At 39.2% G+C, this 18,578-nt stretch overlaps 1 protein-coding gene across 2 annotated transcripts in view; it reads left to right on the top strand.

The window, feature by feature from the left end:
* Positions 1 to 18,578, top strand: part of STK32A (serine/threonine kinase 32A) — a 121,113-nt gene that overhangs the window by 52,844 nt on the left and 49,691 nt on the right. For both annotated transcript variants that reach the window (XM_060296405.1, XM_060296404.1), the window contains exon 5: positions 13,983 to 14,156. In XM_060296405.1, the coding sequence (XP_060152388.1) occupies positions 13,983 to 14,156 (174 nt within the window). The remainder of the gene's footprint in view (positions 1 to 13,982; positions 14,157 to 18,578) is intronic.

The following is an 18,578-nucleotide window of genomic DNA, read 5'->3' on the forward strand; positions in this document are numbered from 1 at the left end:
GTCTAGGTAATTTACAGAGATTAGAAGCTGATTCATCTGTGTTAGTTCCTTTCCTGATGAGACAACATAGATCATTTTTTCTTTTTCTAATGGAAATATATTTGACATCTAACATTGTGCAGATTTAAAGAGTACAACATGTTAATCTGACACATTTATATATTGTAATATGGTTGCCTTTGCAATAATTAGCACCTTTGTTGAGTTATATAATGATCCCTTTTTTTTTAGTGGTTGGAATCACTAAATTCTAATCTCTTAGCAAGTTTATTGATTATAATACAGTATTGTCTATATTCACTATACCGTGTACTAGATCACTGGGATCTAGTACAAGGAGACAAAATATATTAGGTATATCAAAGTAGAAATTTTTTTGTTGTATTTATTAGGCCTTTTAAATATAAAAATAAAATGATGCAATCTTACTGTTTAGATAACTGGTTATCTTATTTTCAAAACAAATTTTATGCATATACCAGCATACTTGTGTAATATGTTTTCTTTTGTGTTGTGTTTATATATCCTTTTTTTACTGTATAGTTTTTATGTACACTAAGCATTCAGTGCTGTAATGCATATTATAGTCTAAACATTTTCTTTCCCTCACTTTATCTCATAATATAATATCTTGAAAATCTTTTCATATGAGAATATAGATTTGCCTTATTTTTTTTTAATTGCTGTATAATCAGTAACATGAATTTACCATAATTTATTCACATGTTCCCCTATTAATGGGCATGCAAATTGCTTTTGATTTTTTATGATGTACTGTGTATCCTTACAAGTACATCTTGGTGTGATTTTTCAAGTGCATCTATAGTGAAAGTTTCTAGCAGTGAAATTACAGGGTCAAACACCATGTGTTTTTTCAAGAGGTATTTCCAAATTGTCCTCAGAGGCACTTTTACCAAACTACCTTCCATCCAGAGCACATGAGAGTGCCCAGTTCTCCAAGTTGTCACCGAGTGTGCCTCACCTCAAGCCTTGATGGAAGTATTCTCACTCTGACACACTGAGTAGGAGTCAAACACGCTTGTTTAGGTTGTAAATCCCCTCCTTCTAAATTTATAGCAGAGAGAATTTAGATTCTTTTCTCAACTTGGTTCCCATGTTATCCTAGCCATGTACCTTTCTTTTACTTCAGTTTGTCATGCATGCTTTGGAAATTCAGTTCAAACACACACACACACACACACACACACACAGCAACAACTGGGCATAGTTATTTATAAACTGTTGAAATCTGACTTTTGCAAACCTTAGGTTTTCTGTATTGTCATGGCAAATTCGTTAGATGAAATGATACTAGTTTGGTTTTATTTTTTGTGAGTTTCACACTAGACACACTTTGGAAAATTACTACAGAGCCACAAGAAGAGAAATATGATAGAGCAGTGCTCCAAAGAAAGACAATGGGACAGTGCACCCTAACTTCCTCTTTGCCCATTCCTCAGGGATCTCTTCTCACAAGGGCTAATGATTTTCCTAAACTGTGAAAAGCTTGCCGTGGGCACTCCCTGGTCAGAGTCTGAAAAACACAGATTAATTTTTCTCCCATTTTAGTGCATAGGACAACAATTGTTCTTAAAAACACTTCTGTGGAGATCCCTGGCTGAAGATCAGAAATGTCCCACCATTGGAATGAGACTACCCAAAAGGCATACAAATTGAATTTTGAGAGCTGAGTTGAAGGGGACGTAAATAAGTAACCTACTCCCTGACAGGATTTTATTATAAGCTTTAGATGCTTTTTTGTCGCATGAACTTTATTGGCCGCTGTGCACCCATATTATTATATTAGTATATTATATATTATATATATATAAATAATATATATAAATATATAAAAAATATATATTTATATATAATAAAAATATGTAATATATATATAAATATATATATACATAATATATATATTACATATTATATATATAGTATATTAACTGCGTGGGTTTAGGTGCAATCCCGCCTCCACAATTTCCTAACATGTGGTTCTTGAGCAAATATTTAATCTCTCTACACCATAATCTTTTCTTTTCCTCCTAACCACTGTCCTCTTTTTTGCAACAATTTTATTGAGGTATATTTTACACATCATAAAATTCACCCATTTGAAGTGTTCAATTCAGTGATCCTAAGTAATTTTACTGAGTGGTGCCAGTCACTATAAATCAATTTTAGAAACTTTTATCCTGCTAGTAAGATCCTTTGTGCCCATTTAGTTAATTCCCATTCCAAGCCTGAGCCCCAGGCAACTAATAATCTACTTTCTGTATCTATAAATTTGCCTTTTCTGACAATTTCATATAAATGGAATTATAAATATGTAATCTCTTGTGTCTCGCTCCTTTCGTGTAGCATAATGTTTATGGGGTTCATCCATTATGTAGTCTGTGCTATTAATTTGTTCCTTTTTAGAGCTGAATAGTATGTCACTATATAGATGTACCACATTTTGTCTGTTCCTTCACCAGTTGATGGACATGTAGCTTGTCTCCAGTTTGGGGCAATAATGAATAATGCTGCAATGAACACTTGCATACAAGTCTTTGCATAGAAATGTGATTTTACTTCTCTTGGATAGATATCTAACAGTGGAATTGCTGGGTGATATGGTAATTTAATGTTTAACTTTTTGAGAGACTCACAAACTGTCTTCCAAAGTGACTGCACCATTTACATTTCCACCAGCAATGTATAAGGGTTCTCTTTTCTCTACATCCTAGAGCTGACATTTGTTATTGTCTATTTTATTTATTACAGCCATTCAGATGAGCATGGCATTTGTGGTTTTAGTTTCCATTTCTCTAATGCCTAGTAATGTTAGGCATCTTTTCATGTGTATCTTCTTTAGTGAAACATCTGTTCATATCTTTGCCCACTTTTTTCTTCGGTTGTTTTTTTTTTTTTTTTTTTTGCAGTACGTGCGCCTCTCACTGCTGTGGTCTCTCCCGTGGCGGAGCACAGGCTCCAGACGCGCAGACCCAGTGGCCATGGCTCACGGGCCCAGCCGCTCCACGGCATGTGAGATCCTCCCGGACCGGGGCACGAACCCGCGTTCCCTGCATCGGCAGGCGGACTCTCAACCACTGTGCCACCAGGGGAGCCCCTGGGTTGTATTATTATTGAATTGTAGTAGTCCTTTGTAAATTCTGGGTATAATCCTTTTATCTGTTACATATTCGGCAAATATTCTCTCCTAGTCTGTTGCTTGCCTTGTCATTTTCTTAATGGCATCTTTTGAAGTGCAACAATTTTGAATTTAGATAAACTCTAATTTATCAAGTTTTTAATAGACCTTGCTTTTAGTATTGTATCTAGGAAAGTTTTACCTAATCCAAGGTCTCAAAGATTTTATCCTGTGTTTTACTCTAAAAGTTTTGTTGTTTTTGCACTTACATCTATGATCCATTTGAGTTATTTTTATGTATGGTGTGGAGGTCTAAGTTCATCATTTTTGGATGTGAATATCTAATTGACCCATCACCATTTGTTAAACCGATTATCTTTTCCTGGCATCTTAGTCAAAAATCAATTGACTATAAAGATATATTTCTGAACTCTTAGTTCTGTTCCATTGACCTATACCTCTACATTATGCCAGTACCACACTGTGTTGATAACTACAGCTTTATAATACATTTAGAAATTGGGAAGTGAAAGTCCTCTGATTTTTTTCTTCAACATCATTTTGGCTATTCTAGGTGTTTTGCATTTCCTTATAAATTTAAGAGATGCATGTCAGTTCATACAAAAACAAAAAGCCTGCTGGGAATTCGATAGGAATTGCACTGACCCTATAGATATTTTGGGGCATAATCGACATCTTAACAATATTTGAGTCTTTCAATTTATGAACATGGAATGTTTCTCCAGTTATTTAGATCTTTAATTTCCCTGAACAGAGTTTTGTGATTTTTTTGTGTATGTCTTGCTCTTCTTTGCTAAATTTTAATTTAATATTCTTAAGCATTTTATTATCTTTGAACTTTTCTGAACACAATTGTATTCTTAAAAATTATTTCCATTTTGTTCACTGCTTATATAGAAAAATACAATTGGTTTTTGTATATTGATCTTGTATCCTGAAACCTTGCTACCTTGATTATTAGTTCTAATGGTATTTTGTAGTTCCCTTATGATTTTCTATATGCAGAATCGTGTTGTCTGTAATTAAAGGAAGTTTCATTTCTTCCTTTCCAATATGCCATTCTTCCTTCCTTCCTTCCTCCCTGCCTTCCTCTCTCCCTCCCTCCCTTCCTCCTTCCCTTTCTTTCTTTCACTGGCTAGAATTGCCAGTACTGTATTGAAAAGAAGTGAGGGGAGGTATTCTTGCCTTGTTTCTGATCTTAGAGGGGGAAGTATTCAACTTTAGGGTTTTATTGCAGATATCCTTTATCAAATTGAGGAAGCTCCCTTCCATTTCAAATTTGTTAAGAGTTTTGATCACGGATGAGTGCTGTATTTTGTCAAATGCTTTTCCAGTGCCTATTGAGATGATCATAATGTTTTGTCCATTATTCTATTAATGTATTTTATTCATTGATTTTCAGATATTAATCCCACTTGGTCATGGTGTATAACTTTTTAAATATGTTGATGGATTTGGTTTGCTATTTTTTCTGATGACTAAACCTGAATTTCTACCATTAGTAAAAATGAGGATAAAGATATTACTTACCAAGAGAATCACCAGACATCATGCATGGCAGAGAATCTAACATGAAGAGCAGCAGAATCACAACTAACTGCTGAACAATCATTGACAGGAAGACACTGGAACTCACCAAAAAAAGATACCCCACGTCCAAAGACAAAGGAAAAGCTGCAATGAAATGGTAGTAGGGGCGCAATCACAATAAAATCAAATCCCATAACTGCTGGGTGGGTGACTCACAAACTGGAGAAGACTTATACCACACAAGTCCACCCACTGGAGTGAAGTTTCTGAGCCCCATATCAGGCTCCCCGACCTGGGGGTCCAGCAACAGGAGAAATTCCTAGAGAATCAGACTTTGACAGATAGTGGGATTTGATTGTAGGACTTCGACAGGACTGGGGAAAGCAGAGACTCCACTCTTGGAGGGCACATACAAAGTAGTGTGCACATCAGGACCCAGGGGGAAGGAGCAGTGATCCCATAGGAGACTGAACCAGACCTATCTGCTAGTGTTGAAGGGTCTCCTGCAGAGGTGGGGGCCGGCTGTGGCTCACAATGGGGACAAGGACACTTGCAGCAGAAGTTCTGGGAAATACTTCTTGGCGTGAGCCCTCCCAGAGTCCACCATTAGCCCCACCAAAGAGCCTGTAGGCTTCAGTGCTGGGTCACCTCAGGCCAAACAACCAACAGGGAGGGAACTCAGTCCCACGTATCAGCAGACAAGCAGATTAAAGTTTTACTGAGCTCTGCCCACCAGAGCAACACCGGCTCTACTCACCACCAGTCCCTCCCATCAGGAAGCTTGCACAAGCCTCTTAGGTAGCCTCATCACCAGAGGGCAGAGAGCAGAAGCAAGAAGAACTACAATCCTGCAGCCTGTGTAACAAAAACCACATCCACAGAAAGACAGACAAGATGAAAAAGCAGAGGACTATGTACCAGATGAAGGAACAAGATAAAACCCCAGAAAAACAACTAACTGAAGTGGAGATAGGCAACCTTCCAGAAAAAGAACTCAGAATAATGATAGTGAAGATGATCCAGGACCTCGGAAAAAGAATGGAGGCAAAGATCGAGAAGATCCAAGAAATGTTTAACAAAGACCTAGAAGAATTAAAGAACAAACAAGCAGATGAACAATACAATAAGTGAAATGAAAACTACACTAGAAGGAATTAATAGCAGAATAACTGAGGCAGAAGAATGGATAAGTGACGTGGAAGTCAGAATGGTGGAATTCACTGCCACAGAACAGAATAAAGAAAAAAGAATGAAAAGAAATGAAGACAGCCTAAGAGACCTCTGGGACAAAATTAAATGCACAAACATTTGCATTATAGGGGTCTCAGAAGGAGAAGAGAGAGAGAGAAAGGACCTGAGAAAATATTTGAAGAGATTATAGTCGAAAACTTACCTAACATGGGAAAGGAAATAGCCACCCAAGTACAGGAAGTGCAGCGAGTACAAGACAGGATAAACCTGAGGAGAAACATGTCACACCACATAGTAATCAAATTGACAAAAATTAAAGACAAAGAAAAATTATTAAAAGCAACAAGGTAAAAATGACAAATGATGATGAAAGTGATGAAAGTGATGAAAGGGAAGAACGTACAACCAAGATTACTCTACCCGGCAAGGATCTCATTCAGATTCGATGGAGAAATCAAAAGCTTTACAGACATGCAAAAGCTAAGAGAATTCAACACCACCAAACCAGCTGCACAACAAATGCTAAAGGAACTTCTCTAAGTGGGAAACACAAGAGAAGAAAAGGAACTATGAAAACAAACCCAAAACAATTAAGAAAATGATAATAGGAACATACATATAAATAATTACCTTAAATGTGAATGGATTAAAAGCTCCAACCAAAGGACACAGGCTCGCTGAATGGATACAAAAATGAGACCCATATATATGCTGTCTACAAGCGACCTACTTCAGACCTAGGGACACATACAGATTGAAAATGAGTGTGAAAATGACTATACTACCCAAAGCAATCTACAGATTGAATGCAATCCCTATCAAATTACTAATGGCATTTTTTACAGAACTAGAACAAAAAATCTTAAAATTTCGATGGAGACACAAAAGACCCCGAATAGCCAAAGCAGTCTTGAGGGAAAAAAACAGAGCTGGAGGAATCAGACTCCCTGACTTCAGACTATACTACAAACTACAGTAATCAACACAATATGGTACTGGCACTAAAACAGAAATACAGATCAATTGAACAGGATAGAAAGCCGAAAGATAAACCCATGCACCTATGGTCAACTAATCTATGACAAAGGAGGCAAGGACATACAATGGAGAAAAGACGGTCTCTTCAATAAGTGGTGTTGGGAAAACTGGACAGCTACATGTAAAAGAATGAAATTAGAACACTCCCTAACACCATACACAAAAATAAACTCAAAATGGATTAGAGACCTAAATTTAAGATCAGACACTATAAAACTCTTAGAGGAAAACATAGGCAGAACACCCTTTGACATAAATCACAGCAAGATCCTTTTCGATGCACCTCCTAGAGTAATGGAAATAAAAACAAAAATAAACAAATGAGACCTAATGAAACTTAAAAGATTTTGCACAGCAAAGGAAACTATAAAAAAGACAGCCCTCAGAATGTGAGAAAATATTTGCAAACGAATCAACAAGGATTAATCTCCAAAATTTACAAGCAGCTCATGCAGTTCAACATTAAAAAAACAAACAACCCAATTAAAAAATGGGCAGAAGACCTAAATAGACGTTTCTCCAAAGCAGATATACAGATTGCCAACAAACACATGAAAGGATGCTCAACATCACTAATTATTAGAGAAATGCAAATCAAAACTACAATGAGCTATCACATCACACCGGTCAGAATGGCCATCATCAAAAAATCTACAAACAATAAATGCTGGAGAGGGTGTGGAGAAAAGGGAACCCTCTTGCACTATTGGTGGGAATGTAAATTGATACAGCCACTATGGAAAACAGTATGGAGGTTCCTTAAAAAACTAATAATAGAACTACCATACGACCCAGAAATCCCACTACTGGGCATATACCCAGAGAGAACCATAATTCAAAAAGACACATGCACCCCAATGTTCATTGCAGCACTATGCACCCCAATGTTCATTGCAGCACTATTTATAATAGCCAAGACACGGAAACAACCTAAATGTCCATGGACAGACGAATGGATAAAGAAGATGTGGTGTATATACACAGTGGAATACTACTCAGCCATAAAAAGGAAAGAAATTGTGTCATTTGTAGAGACGTGGATGGACCTAGAGATTGTCATACAGAGTGAAGTAAGCCAGAAAGAGAAAAACAAATATCATATATTAACGCATATATGTGGAACCTAGAAAAATGGTACAGATGAACTGGTTTGCAGGGAAGAAATAGAGACAGAGATGTAGAGAACAAACACATGGACACCAAGGGGGGAAAGTGGGGGTGGGTTTGGTGGTGGTGTGATGAATTGGGAGATTGGGATTGATATGTATACAGTGATGTGTGTAAAATAGATAACTAATAAGAACGTGCTGTATAAAAAGATAAATGAAATTTTTAAAAAAAGATATTACCTCACAGGTTTATAGTAACAATCAAATGCAATAATATACATAAAGTACCTAGCATGGTATCTGACATATAGTAAGAGCTCAGTTAATGGTAATCATGTCGATTATACCACTGACAATAAACATATTCATAAAAGGGAACCCTCCCATACTGTCGGTAGGAATGTAAATTGGTTGCAGCCACCATGGGGAACAGTATGGAGGTTCTTTTAAAAACTAAAAATAGAGTTACCATATGATCCAGCAATCCCACTTCTGGGCATATATCCAGAAAAGACAAAAGCTCTAATTTGAAAAGATACATACACCCCAATGTTCATAGTGGCACTATTTACAATAGCCAAGACATGGAAGCAACCTAAGTGTCCATCAACAGATGAATGGATAAAGAAGTTGTGGTATATATATACATATACAATGAAATATTACTCAGCCATAAAAACAAATGAAATAATGCCATTTGCAGCAACATGGATGGACCTAGAGATTATCATACTAAATGGAGTAAGTCAGAGAAAGACAAATATAATATCACTTATATGTGGAATCTAAAAAAAATAGCACAAATGAACTTATTTACACAACAGAAACAGACTCACAGACATAGAAATCAAATTTATGGTCACCAAAGTGGAAGGGGTGGGGGGATAAATTGTGAGTACAGAATTAACAGATGCACAACTACCATATATAAAATAGATAAACAACAAGGATTTACTATACAGCACAGGGATCTATATTCGATATCTTATAATAAACTATAATGGAAAAGAATTAAAAAAATATAGATATACATATGTATGTATAAGTGAATCACTTTGCTGTACACCTGAAACTAACACAATATTGTAAATCAACTATAAATCAATCAGTATCTTCATATAATTACCTCATATAAAATAATAGGAAACAATTGCATAAAACAAGTTAATCTGCTTAATACCAGAGTTATATTACATTCATGGGTGGAAGAAGAAAGGTAATTATAATAGCTATCTTCCAAGTACTTCCATGTACTCTTTTAAGCACTTTATGTGTATTAACTACACTTGATCTTCCCAACAGCCCTATGAGGTATATACTACTATAGATGGGCATGCTGAGGGCTTATATAACTTGCTCCATCCAGTTTTAAAGATGTTAAAGGGCAGAGCTGGGATTTAAACACAAGCAGTCTGTTCCCGGGGCCAAGTTCCTTACCACCATGCTCTGAGCCATGCTTTGCGCTAATTACTTTACAAACATTATATCTAATTTGCTCTTTGCCACATGGTACATAAAATCATTTCCAATGTACAAATATCCTCTCAGAGTTTCAGTTTCCTTTAAGGGACTTGCTCCAGATTCACATGTGATATTTAAACCCAGGCCTGCCTAAAGCCTATGCATTTTCCATTTGTATTTTCCTTAAATATGTTTTTAAATGGATTCCATCTTTGATGAATCAATGTCTTTTTCTACAAAAGCTGAGAGCTTTAAAAAGCAATATCTAATAATATTTGTCCTGCATTTCCCATGCTTTGCTAGATGGAGACATCAGAACTGACAGACATCAGAAATGGTAAAGTCTGAATGGGATTTGATACAATAGTTCTGGAATAAGCAGCAGGTTGCCCTAGTGTCACGGTTTTCAAGCTTTTTTTATCTTCAACCCACGGGAAGAAATCTATTTTTCATCACAACCCAGTAGATATACTCACAGAGACACACGTTATATTCACAAAAACAATGTTTGGCCTTATATGTTAATAGCATTTATTTTATTTTATTCAGTCTATTTTATTTCTTCCAAAAAAGTGCTTGTTAGGACCAACCAAACTGATTTCACAACCATTAGTGCGTTATGAGCCACAATTTGAAAAACCCTCCATTGGAAAATAGATCTCTTCCAGTGCTCCAATTCAGATTTATTTCAAAGTGGCCTGCATGAGACAGCTTCAAGAAGGTGAGTGACTGATTTGGTAGCCATGCTAATTTCTAAAAATAGAACCTAACAAATGCATATCAGACCCACCCAAACTGAGTTTTGTTTTTTGTTTTTTTTTTTTGCGGTACGCGGGCCTCTCACTGTTGTGGCCTCTCCCGTTGCGGAGCACAGGCTCTAGACGCGCAGGCTCAGCGGCCATGGCTCACAGGCCCAGCCGCTCCGCGGCATGTGGGATCTTCCCGGACCGGGGCACGAACCCACGTCCCGTGCATCGGCAGGCGGACTCTCAACCACTGCGCCACCAGGGAAGCCCCAAACCTGCGTTTTAATCTTGCTTTTCTCTTTCCTTTTTTTAGTTCATTCATGAATTTGTTACTTTTTCTACAACTGTTTTTAGAGTCTACATTTCAGGAAGCATACAGGGACCGAGGAATGAAGGATGAGTAAAAACAGGCATGCTTCCTGATGGCAGAGTGGGAATGAAAGCTGTTAATCCAAAAGCATGCAGGAAAATATTTTCAAATTATGATAAGTTGAGCGAACAAGAATACGGCACTGTGTATAACAGGGAGACAAGGTTTGATATGGAGTGTTAGAAATGTCTCTGTGAGGTGTCCTTTGGGCTGAGACTGAAAGAGGAAGAGACAATAACCAGGTAGTGGACAGCATTGTGCGTGCAGGCAAGGTCATACCATATCACAGTCTTCTAAAGCTGGAGGGGGCATGAACTGCTAGTTGAGTAATGGAAGGAAAAGATCTTCAAAATAAGTCTGGAAAAGTAAACAGGGCCAGACCACACAGGGTCCTGCGGACCATGGAAAGAGGTGAAGGGGTTTTATGGGGCTGCATAACATAAAACTCACATTGTAAAAACATAACCATGGTGTGTAGAACGAATTGGAGAGGTTCAACATTACACAGAGAGAGCTGTGTATAGTCTATGGCAATATGATGGAGTAGGGTGGAGCAGGGTGGTGGTCCTTTGTTACTTATCTCCGTTCTTACTGAGCAGACTTTACAATGCATTTCACATGCAGTGGGACCAGATTTACTAATTTTGGAGCTGTCAACTAACAAATAAGCCATGATATAGCATTTTTAAAAAGTAATGGAAATGCATCATTGAGTCTATGGGATAAATGGCCAAGGTATAGGGAAGCTCTTTCACTTTTAGGTTTAAACAATCAGGTTATGATATGAACCTTCATATCCTAGTTATTACCAAACTGTGTTGTGCCCACATATGTTACTGGATATAGTCCTGGAAATTAAAATCTTATCTTCTCTCCCTCTGAGAGTCTAGGATCTGTGATAGAGGGCTTCAGGTCTGATGTGCCGAAGGGGAAAAAGGATTTTTAACAACCAACTGGCTCCATGATTAAATAAATTTAAAATCATACTGGCCAAGGGAAGCATGTTGCCTCTTGCCTGCGCTGCTTCTTCTCTAATAATCCCCTGCGTGGCCGGACACTGTCGTTAACTTGACACAACTGGCACCTTTATCAGTTTGTTCTTTGAATAAAAATCGCTGAGCCCAAGTCGCAATAAAAATGTTCGTTCACTTAGGGTGAATTTAATAATACACTTGTCCCTCACTTCGAGTTAAATAGAGTAATGGGAGAGGAGTCCTCTTCTCTGTCACCGGGTTTGGGACCTCCGCCTGCCTCCAGTGGGGAGCTGAATGCAGCCAATCACTGCTCTCTATGCGAACCCAGTCTGCCTGGGTTGTATCCATTGGCAGCGAGGTACGTTCATGGTGAGCATTCTCTTCTCCCTTCTTTTGGTACCCAGTTCTCAGCCACCTCATTTGCCAGCTATCCCAAGAAGACACTGCTCTCATCCCATGAGCCATCATCGTTTGTTATATTAGCTAAGGGCAGCCTAAGTGCAATAGATCCCGGTCAGGGTTACGTATAACTAGCACATTATTACTTCCTGAAAGACCTGTAAAACAATGGATATAACGTGTAGTGGTGCAGCTGGGAGGATTCCGAACCAAATAGCCCAGGTTCAGGAACCTATCCTGGTGCCCATCAAACCTATGGCAGAGATGCCCAGCCAGTCCTTGCAAGGAGGTGAACAATAACACTTCCTAAAAGACAATACCAAGGATGTGCTGCCCACATTTTTACAAGCCCTTCCCGTGTTTCTGTCTAAATTCTCCCTAAGGGCTTAATTTCTGACATCTTCTGTGTGAATCAGTCCTCAGTGGTAAACAGAATTTTATTTACTGAACAAGGAAACACCGAGGACCTAGTCTTCATTAGAATGTTACTGCCTCAGATTAATGCTTCATTGAATTTCTCTTTTTTCTTTTGTTTGCAAGTCCTCTCCTCCTCTAGCACAATGATCACTCTAAAGAAGAAAATGTACTCAGTACAGTTCTCCCATCATTGATATTCTATGTTTGTTTCCTAAGCAAAGAACTTGTCACTAGGAATTCGTTTGCATCCTGGGCACTGCTTTGCAGACTCTTAATTCTGTGATTCAAATAAAACTTGAAAATACGATCTCAGTGACATGATGTCAAAAGAAACGTGTTGACATAGTGCTGATACAGAGAGCTTTCTGTGACTAGAAATCATGTCTGTGCTTTGAGGAAAACAAAACGAGTCATAGCCGTTGGAATGCATTTTTACAAAAGACTCTTTGCAGGGAGCAGAGGCCAGTTCTGCTGGCCTGTGTCTCCTTCCCTCTTCCCGTCCGTCCAGCCCATGCTCCTTCAAGTGTGAAGTCCCTGTCTGATCATACGTCCTGCTTCAACCTCTTCACCGTCTTTCCAACGTGTACAGACTCGTGAACAAGCTCCTGTCATGGGATCTGCCCTCTATCTTTCTCTCCAGGCTCAAGCTTTCCCGTAACACCTGTCGTTCCAACAAACCCAAACTATTTTCCTTTCCCCCCTCACACTGTGTTCTTTCCCATGTCTGTGCTTAATTCCTGCTGTTTTCCTCTCTCAGATCTTCCTTTTGGACCTGGAGACCCCTTCACCTCTACCATTTATTGGGTGTTCTACCTCATGCAAATTACTGAAGCTTCACCGGGCCTTGATTTCCTCATTTGGAAAATGGGAGCATAAGAGCAGCATTGTGGGGTTAATGACACCACATTTGTGGAGTCCTTTAGCGTCTGCCCCAGAGATGTTGGCTTTATTTTGTAGTTATTATTATTGTCACCATCCTTCAAAATTTAACTCAGTTTTCTCCTCTGCTGAGAAGATTTCCCTTCCCTCCTTATCCCAGAGACTGAGCGAATTACTGCCCTGTACTGTGCACTTACTTCTTTATTGCCCTTTTTATATCTTTTTCTTATCATTTATGTGGTTCATGATTTGTTATAATGTTGCTGGGCAATGAAGTTGTTAGTGTGGAAAAATAAGCACGAGGTGCTTCAAGGAGGGCTTGTAACTCATATTTTATGGACCTCCTGCAACAGTGTGTTCAGGATATGATCGTTAATAATAGGTGAATAAATGGGGTGTTCTTTATTTCCTGGGCTTTATAGCTTTGTAGACCTCCAGTTAATGGGTTCTTACTATATGCCAGGAATGACATTAAATATTATACTCATCATATTTAGTCTTCACTATGATCAAATGTGGAAGATCTTCTTATCATTCCCATTTTACACATGTGGAAACGGAGGGCCTGGAGTGAGTAATAGACCAGTACTCCCAAAGCCTGAACCCTTAGCTTAGGAAAGTTCTGCTCTGATCTGTAAGGTGTCCTTTGCCTCTGGGCCTCTTTAGTGTGTACATGTATTTAACCCACTTGCATTTCTAATTCCCCTCCAGGTACTCCTTCCAAGATGAGGAAGACATGTTCATGGTGGTGGACCTGCTGCTGGGTGGGGACCTGCGTTATCACCTGCAGCAGAATGTCCGCTTCCAGGAAGACACTGTGAAGCTCTTCATCTGTGAGCTGGCCATGGCCCTGGACTACCTGCAGAGCCAGCGCATCATTCACAGGTGAGTCAAGTCCAAGGGGACAGCCTTGGTCTGAATGCACAGGAGGGAATGCACAACCTGAAGCATTCAACAGGTCCTTGTTGAGCGTGACATCTAATTCTTACTTAATTCTTACAACATCCCTGGAGGTAGGTGTATTGTCCCCATTTTTCAGATTAAAAAAAAACAAAAACTGAGCACATTGAGCTTAGTCTGCCCAAGGTCACAGTTTGTAAACAATAAGACCAGAATTAGTGAGTGTTGGTGCTGCTTATAACTAAGCCTAGCCAAAGAGAAGAAAAGGTGACATATAGGAGCTTAATAAATATAAATGAATTAATCAAAAGAGAAATGGAGGAAGTGCATGAAGGGAAAGAAATAGAATGGGTAGGAATAAAATTCTTTGGGGAGAAAATTTGAGTCCTAACATCTGCCTGTCATCTACCCTATTGTGAGGGCAAGCTGCAGACAGAAGTTAGCAAAAGCAATGTATCTCCTTCACTTGGGGCATTTGTGCTAAAGACAAACAAATAACACAAGTAGCTATAAACCCAAACAGACAACAGAGAGAAAAGGATAATGCTTTATGTTTATATAGGAGTTCGTAGTTTTTAATGGCAAGTTCCTATATAATATCTCACTTGATCTCTGTAATAAGTGATAAGTGAGCTGAGCAGGTATAGTTAGACCAGTATTAAATATGAGATTTTGTGACCTGGAGGCATTAAAGTATCATCTAGGTTACTTATAAGAAGTTTGAACCTAATCACCATCAAAGCAGCTACTATTTACCTGGCTTTCTATATGCCGGGTAGTGCTAGGGACTTCCATATATTATCCTGTTAAATTCTCAAAACTCAAAGAGGACGCCACATTTCATTACAGTATTCCCATTATACAGATGAGAAAAGTGTGGCTCAAAGATTTGCCAAGGAGAGACCCTGACAACTGGCATTGCCGGGATTCAAACCTATATCTCTCCGATCCTAAAGTCAGAGCTCTGTCTACTATACTACCTTGCATTAATTACACATATGAAATATATACATTAATTAATTATGCATTGTTAAATGAACAACCAACATGTGACTCTGCCACTGTCATCTCTAATCCTTGAAGAATCTGCTGAGTTTTTAAGTTTAATTATGTCTCATTTACTGAAAATTTGTCTACATAAAATTTTTGCCCACCACAAGTTGACATTTATCTAGAATTTATCAGGACTAGTACAGGGCCTGTGGTTGAAGATGTAACATCGTAATTTATAGATTCTCCGTGCAAGCACTGTGGACCAATCCTTTTTTTTTTCTTTCTTTCTTTTTGGCCTTGGCGCTTACATAATTATTATTTAATTTTCTATCTTTGGAAGGGCCCATTTGTATTGGAAACGTGCTCTTCAGGCAATGGATAAATGGAAAGCAGACCAGTTAATCATGTATGATCTCGGAAGTAAATTTACACACCCGGTGTTTTTGTCAATAACTGGGAATCCTGTTGACAAGCGATCTTTCTCCCATACTGCCTTTCTGCTACCTCCCGCCTACTTCTTTCCGAGGAGAAACTTTTCATATTTGTAGGCTATAGAGTCCCTGTCAGGGTCTTCATGCTCACTCATCCTCCCCCAAACTGCCAAACCACAGTCTGTTTGGGGTGCTGACATTGCAGATCTCAGGCAGAAGCCAGGGACTATGAAAAGCCAACATCACCAGAGGCCACCTTGTAACTTTCTCCCTTCTCTGTTTGAATCTGAGTTCTGTGGCTTCTTTCTCTGAGCTTCATTTTCTCAGTCATCACAAGTCAAGATGCTCTGAGCATTTTTGCCATGTGCTTAGAACCATGTTCCAAGAAGAATACAGGAGAAAAACGAAACAGAAAACTTGATACAATTTTCACCCCCAAGGAACATAACCATACCAAATAGCATTGTTTTCTGTCCTTGTCTCCCTCACTCTCTTTTGCTCCTATCACGGTTTTGCCACTTGAATAAGAAACCAAGGACTAAGTTTCTGCTCCTTGCCCTTTACACACTCACAATTACTACTTAGTGCCCATCTTCAGAGGGCCTCTTTGTACTGAAATGTCTCCTCCTCATGGCAGATGAATGGAAGGCAAACACCATGATATTATGAATACTGGGTTAAAATGAGATAGCATCCTAGGACAGGAATAAAGATGCAGATGTAGAGAATGGACTTGAGGACACGGGGAGGGGGAAGGGTAAGCTGGGACGAAATGAGAGAGTGGCATGGACATATATACACTACCAAATGTAAAACAGATAGCTAGTGGGAAGCAGCCGCATAGCACAAGGAGATCAGCTGGGTACTTTGTGACCACCTAGAGGGATGGGATAGGGAGGGTGGGAGGGAGATGCGCAAGAAGGAGGGGATATGGGGATATATGTATACGTATAGCTGATTCACTTTGTTATACAGCAGAAACTGACACAACATTGTAAAGCAATTATACTCCAATAAAGATGTTAAAAAAAAAACACAAAAAACAATCCAGATGTATTTCTACTGCCCATACGTCCTACCTTGCCTCCCCATGTGTTATATTTTATAGTCAATCGTAACATTTTGTACCTCTCCTGAGGAGTTGTGATGTTTGCGGTATGTAATTACCTAATGTCTGTGTGCTGTGCTAAATTGTAAACTCCATGAGTTGGGGCCATGCGTGTTGTGCTTCTCACTGTGTAACCAGTGTGTGACAAAAATCTGAAGGAATGAACACTGCCCGAACCACATGGATGACAGATTGACTAAAAGCCCAGCTTTACAGATAACAAAGACGAAATTAAACTAGAAGGCATTAAAGCGATAAATTTCAGAGCTACCTTGGTCTTCACATTGGGTAATCATGTAATTTATCATCCAAACCAGGGTACTCCTGAGAATGAAAGGAGTTGTGTTAATAATTATGCTGGGACAACAGGCAAAACCCCTAAGTGTTTCGGAAAAATCAGAACATATATCAACCTCATTAGGGCTTTTCAAGACAGTCATGACCAAATAGGCATTTTAATTGTGAGGGAGCTCTAATAACCAGGACTTTCTGCCTTCAGACTAGTAGATATCAATGTGAAGTGATTTCCACTTGAAGTGGTATCAAATGGCTTAAAAGACATGTACATGGTGAAGTAAGCAGTGTCCCTTTGTCTACGGCATTTAGAGGATAATAGTGGCGGCACTCTGAAGCCAGCTTCAGGGCTCCTGGGGCAGAGTTAAAAGCGTGAAGAGCAACATAGAAGAAGAGATAGAGGCTTCTGAGTACTGTAATTCTCTTTCTAAATCTCTTTCTTCAAAAGAATGTGAAGAATTCATGCTGTATTTGATGGAATCTAAGATAACAAAACATCTTTCAGCTACTTAGAGGATTGGATTTAAGACACAACCTGAGTTCCAAAGTATTAAAATGTGAATAAAAAAAAAAAGGACAAAATACAGATTTCCCAGGCAAGGAAAGATCATTTGCATGAAAGTGCAGATGTAAAATATGTGACTTCCAGGGCTTCCCTGGTGGCGCAGTTGTTGAGAGTCCGCCTGCCGATGCAGGGGACACAGGTTCGTGCCCCGGTCCGGGAAGATCCCACATGCCGCGGAGCGGCTGGGCCCATGAGCCATGGCCGCTGAGCCTGCACGTACGGAGCCTGTGCTCCACAAGGAGAGAGGCCACAACGGTGAGTGGCCCATGTACCAAAAAAGAAAAAAAAGTGACTTCCTAATTTCAAAACAACATTTTGTCTCTGGACAGGGTAGAAGGTTCCAAATTACCTGTGGTGGTCAGCGAATATGTGTGGAGCAGAAGTGGTAATAGGCTGCCCTGACTGAGGGATTCCTGGGTACCAGGTGCTCTGCTTAAGCACTTGTGAATTATTTCACTCAGTCCACCCACAACTCCAAGAGGCTGATGGTGTGACCGTCCTCATTTTACAGCTGATGAAACTCCGGTTCAGAAAATCACTTGGCTAACGTGTAGGTGAGGCCACCTACACTTGAAGGATATGCAGAGCTCTTAGCCACTCTCCACACCTACTGATGTTCAGCACTGTTGTTGCCCTGAGGAGGGTGTGGCACAGGGTGGGGCACGGCCACCTGCCTTCAGGTACCCGCTGTCTGGCTGCACAAATGAAGATGACACAAATGGAGCCAACAGACAACAGAAGAGCCTAAAACTAGAAGCTAAATTGGATGAGAAAGACTGAAGTGCTTCAGTAGGGAAGATGCTTTGGGGTAACAAAACAAGTTTCTTCTGAGCTCAGAGGGCTTAAAAGCAGGAAGGAGAGTTTAGTCTGTGTAAGGGGAACTGTATTCTGAATGAAAGTATTAGTTTGTCTCCCTGTGGTAACACAGAATAGGCTCTGTCTTTAGTGTTTTTTTTGCATTGTTTTTCCTGCCAGCAATGGCCATCTTAGTTATTTTTTTAAAATACCATAAATGC

The sequence above is a fragment of the Globicephala melas genome, chromosome 3 (assembly GCF_963455315.2).
Source record: "Globicephala melas chromosome 3, mGloMel1.2, whole genome shotgun sequence".
NCBI lineage: Eukaryota > Metazoa > Chordata > Mammalia > Artiodactyla > Delphinidae > Globicephala > Globicephala melas.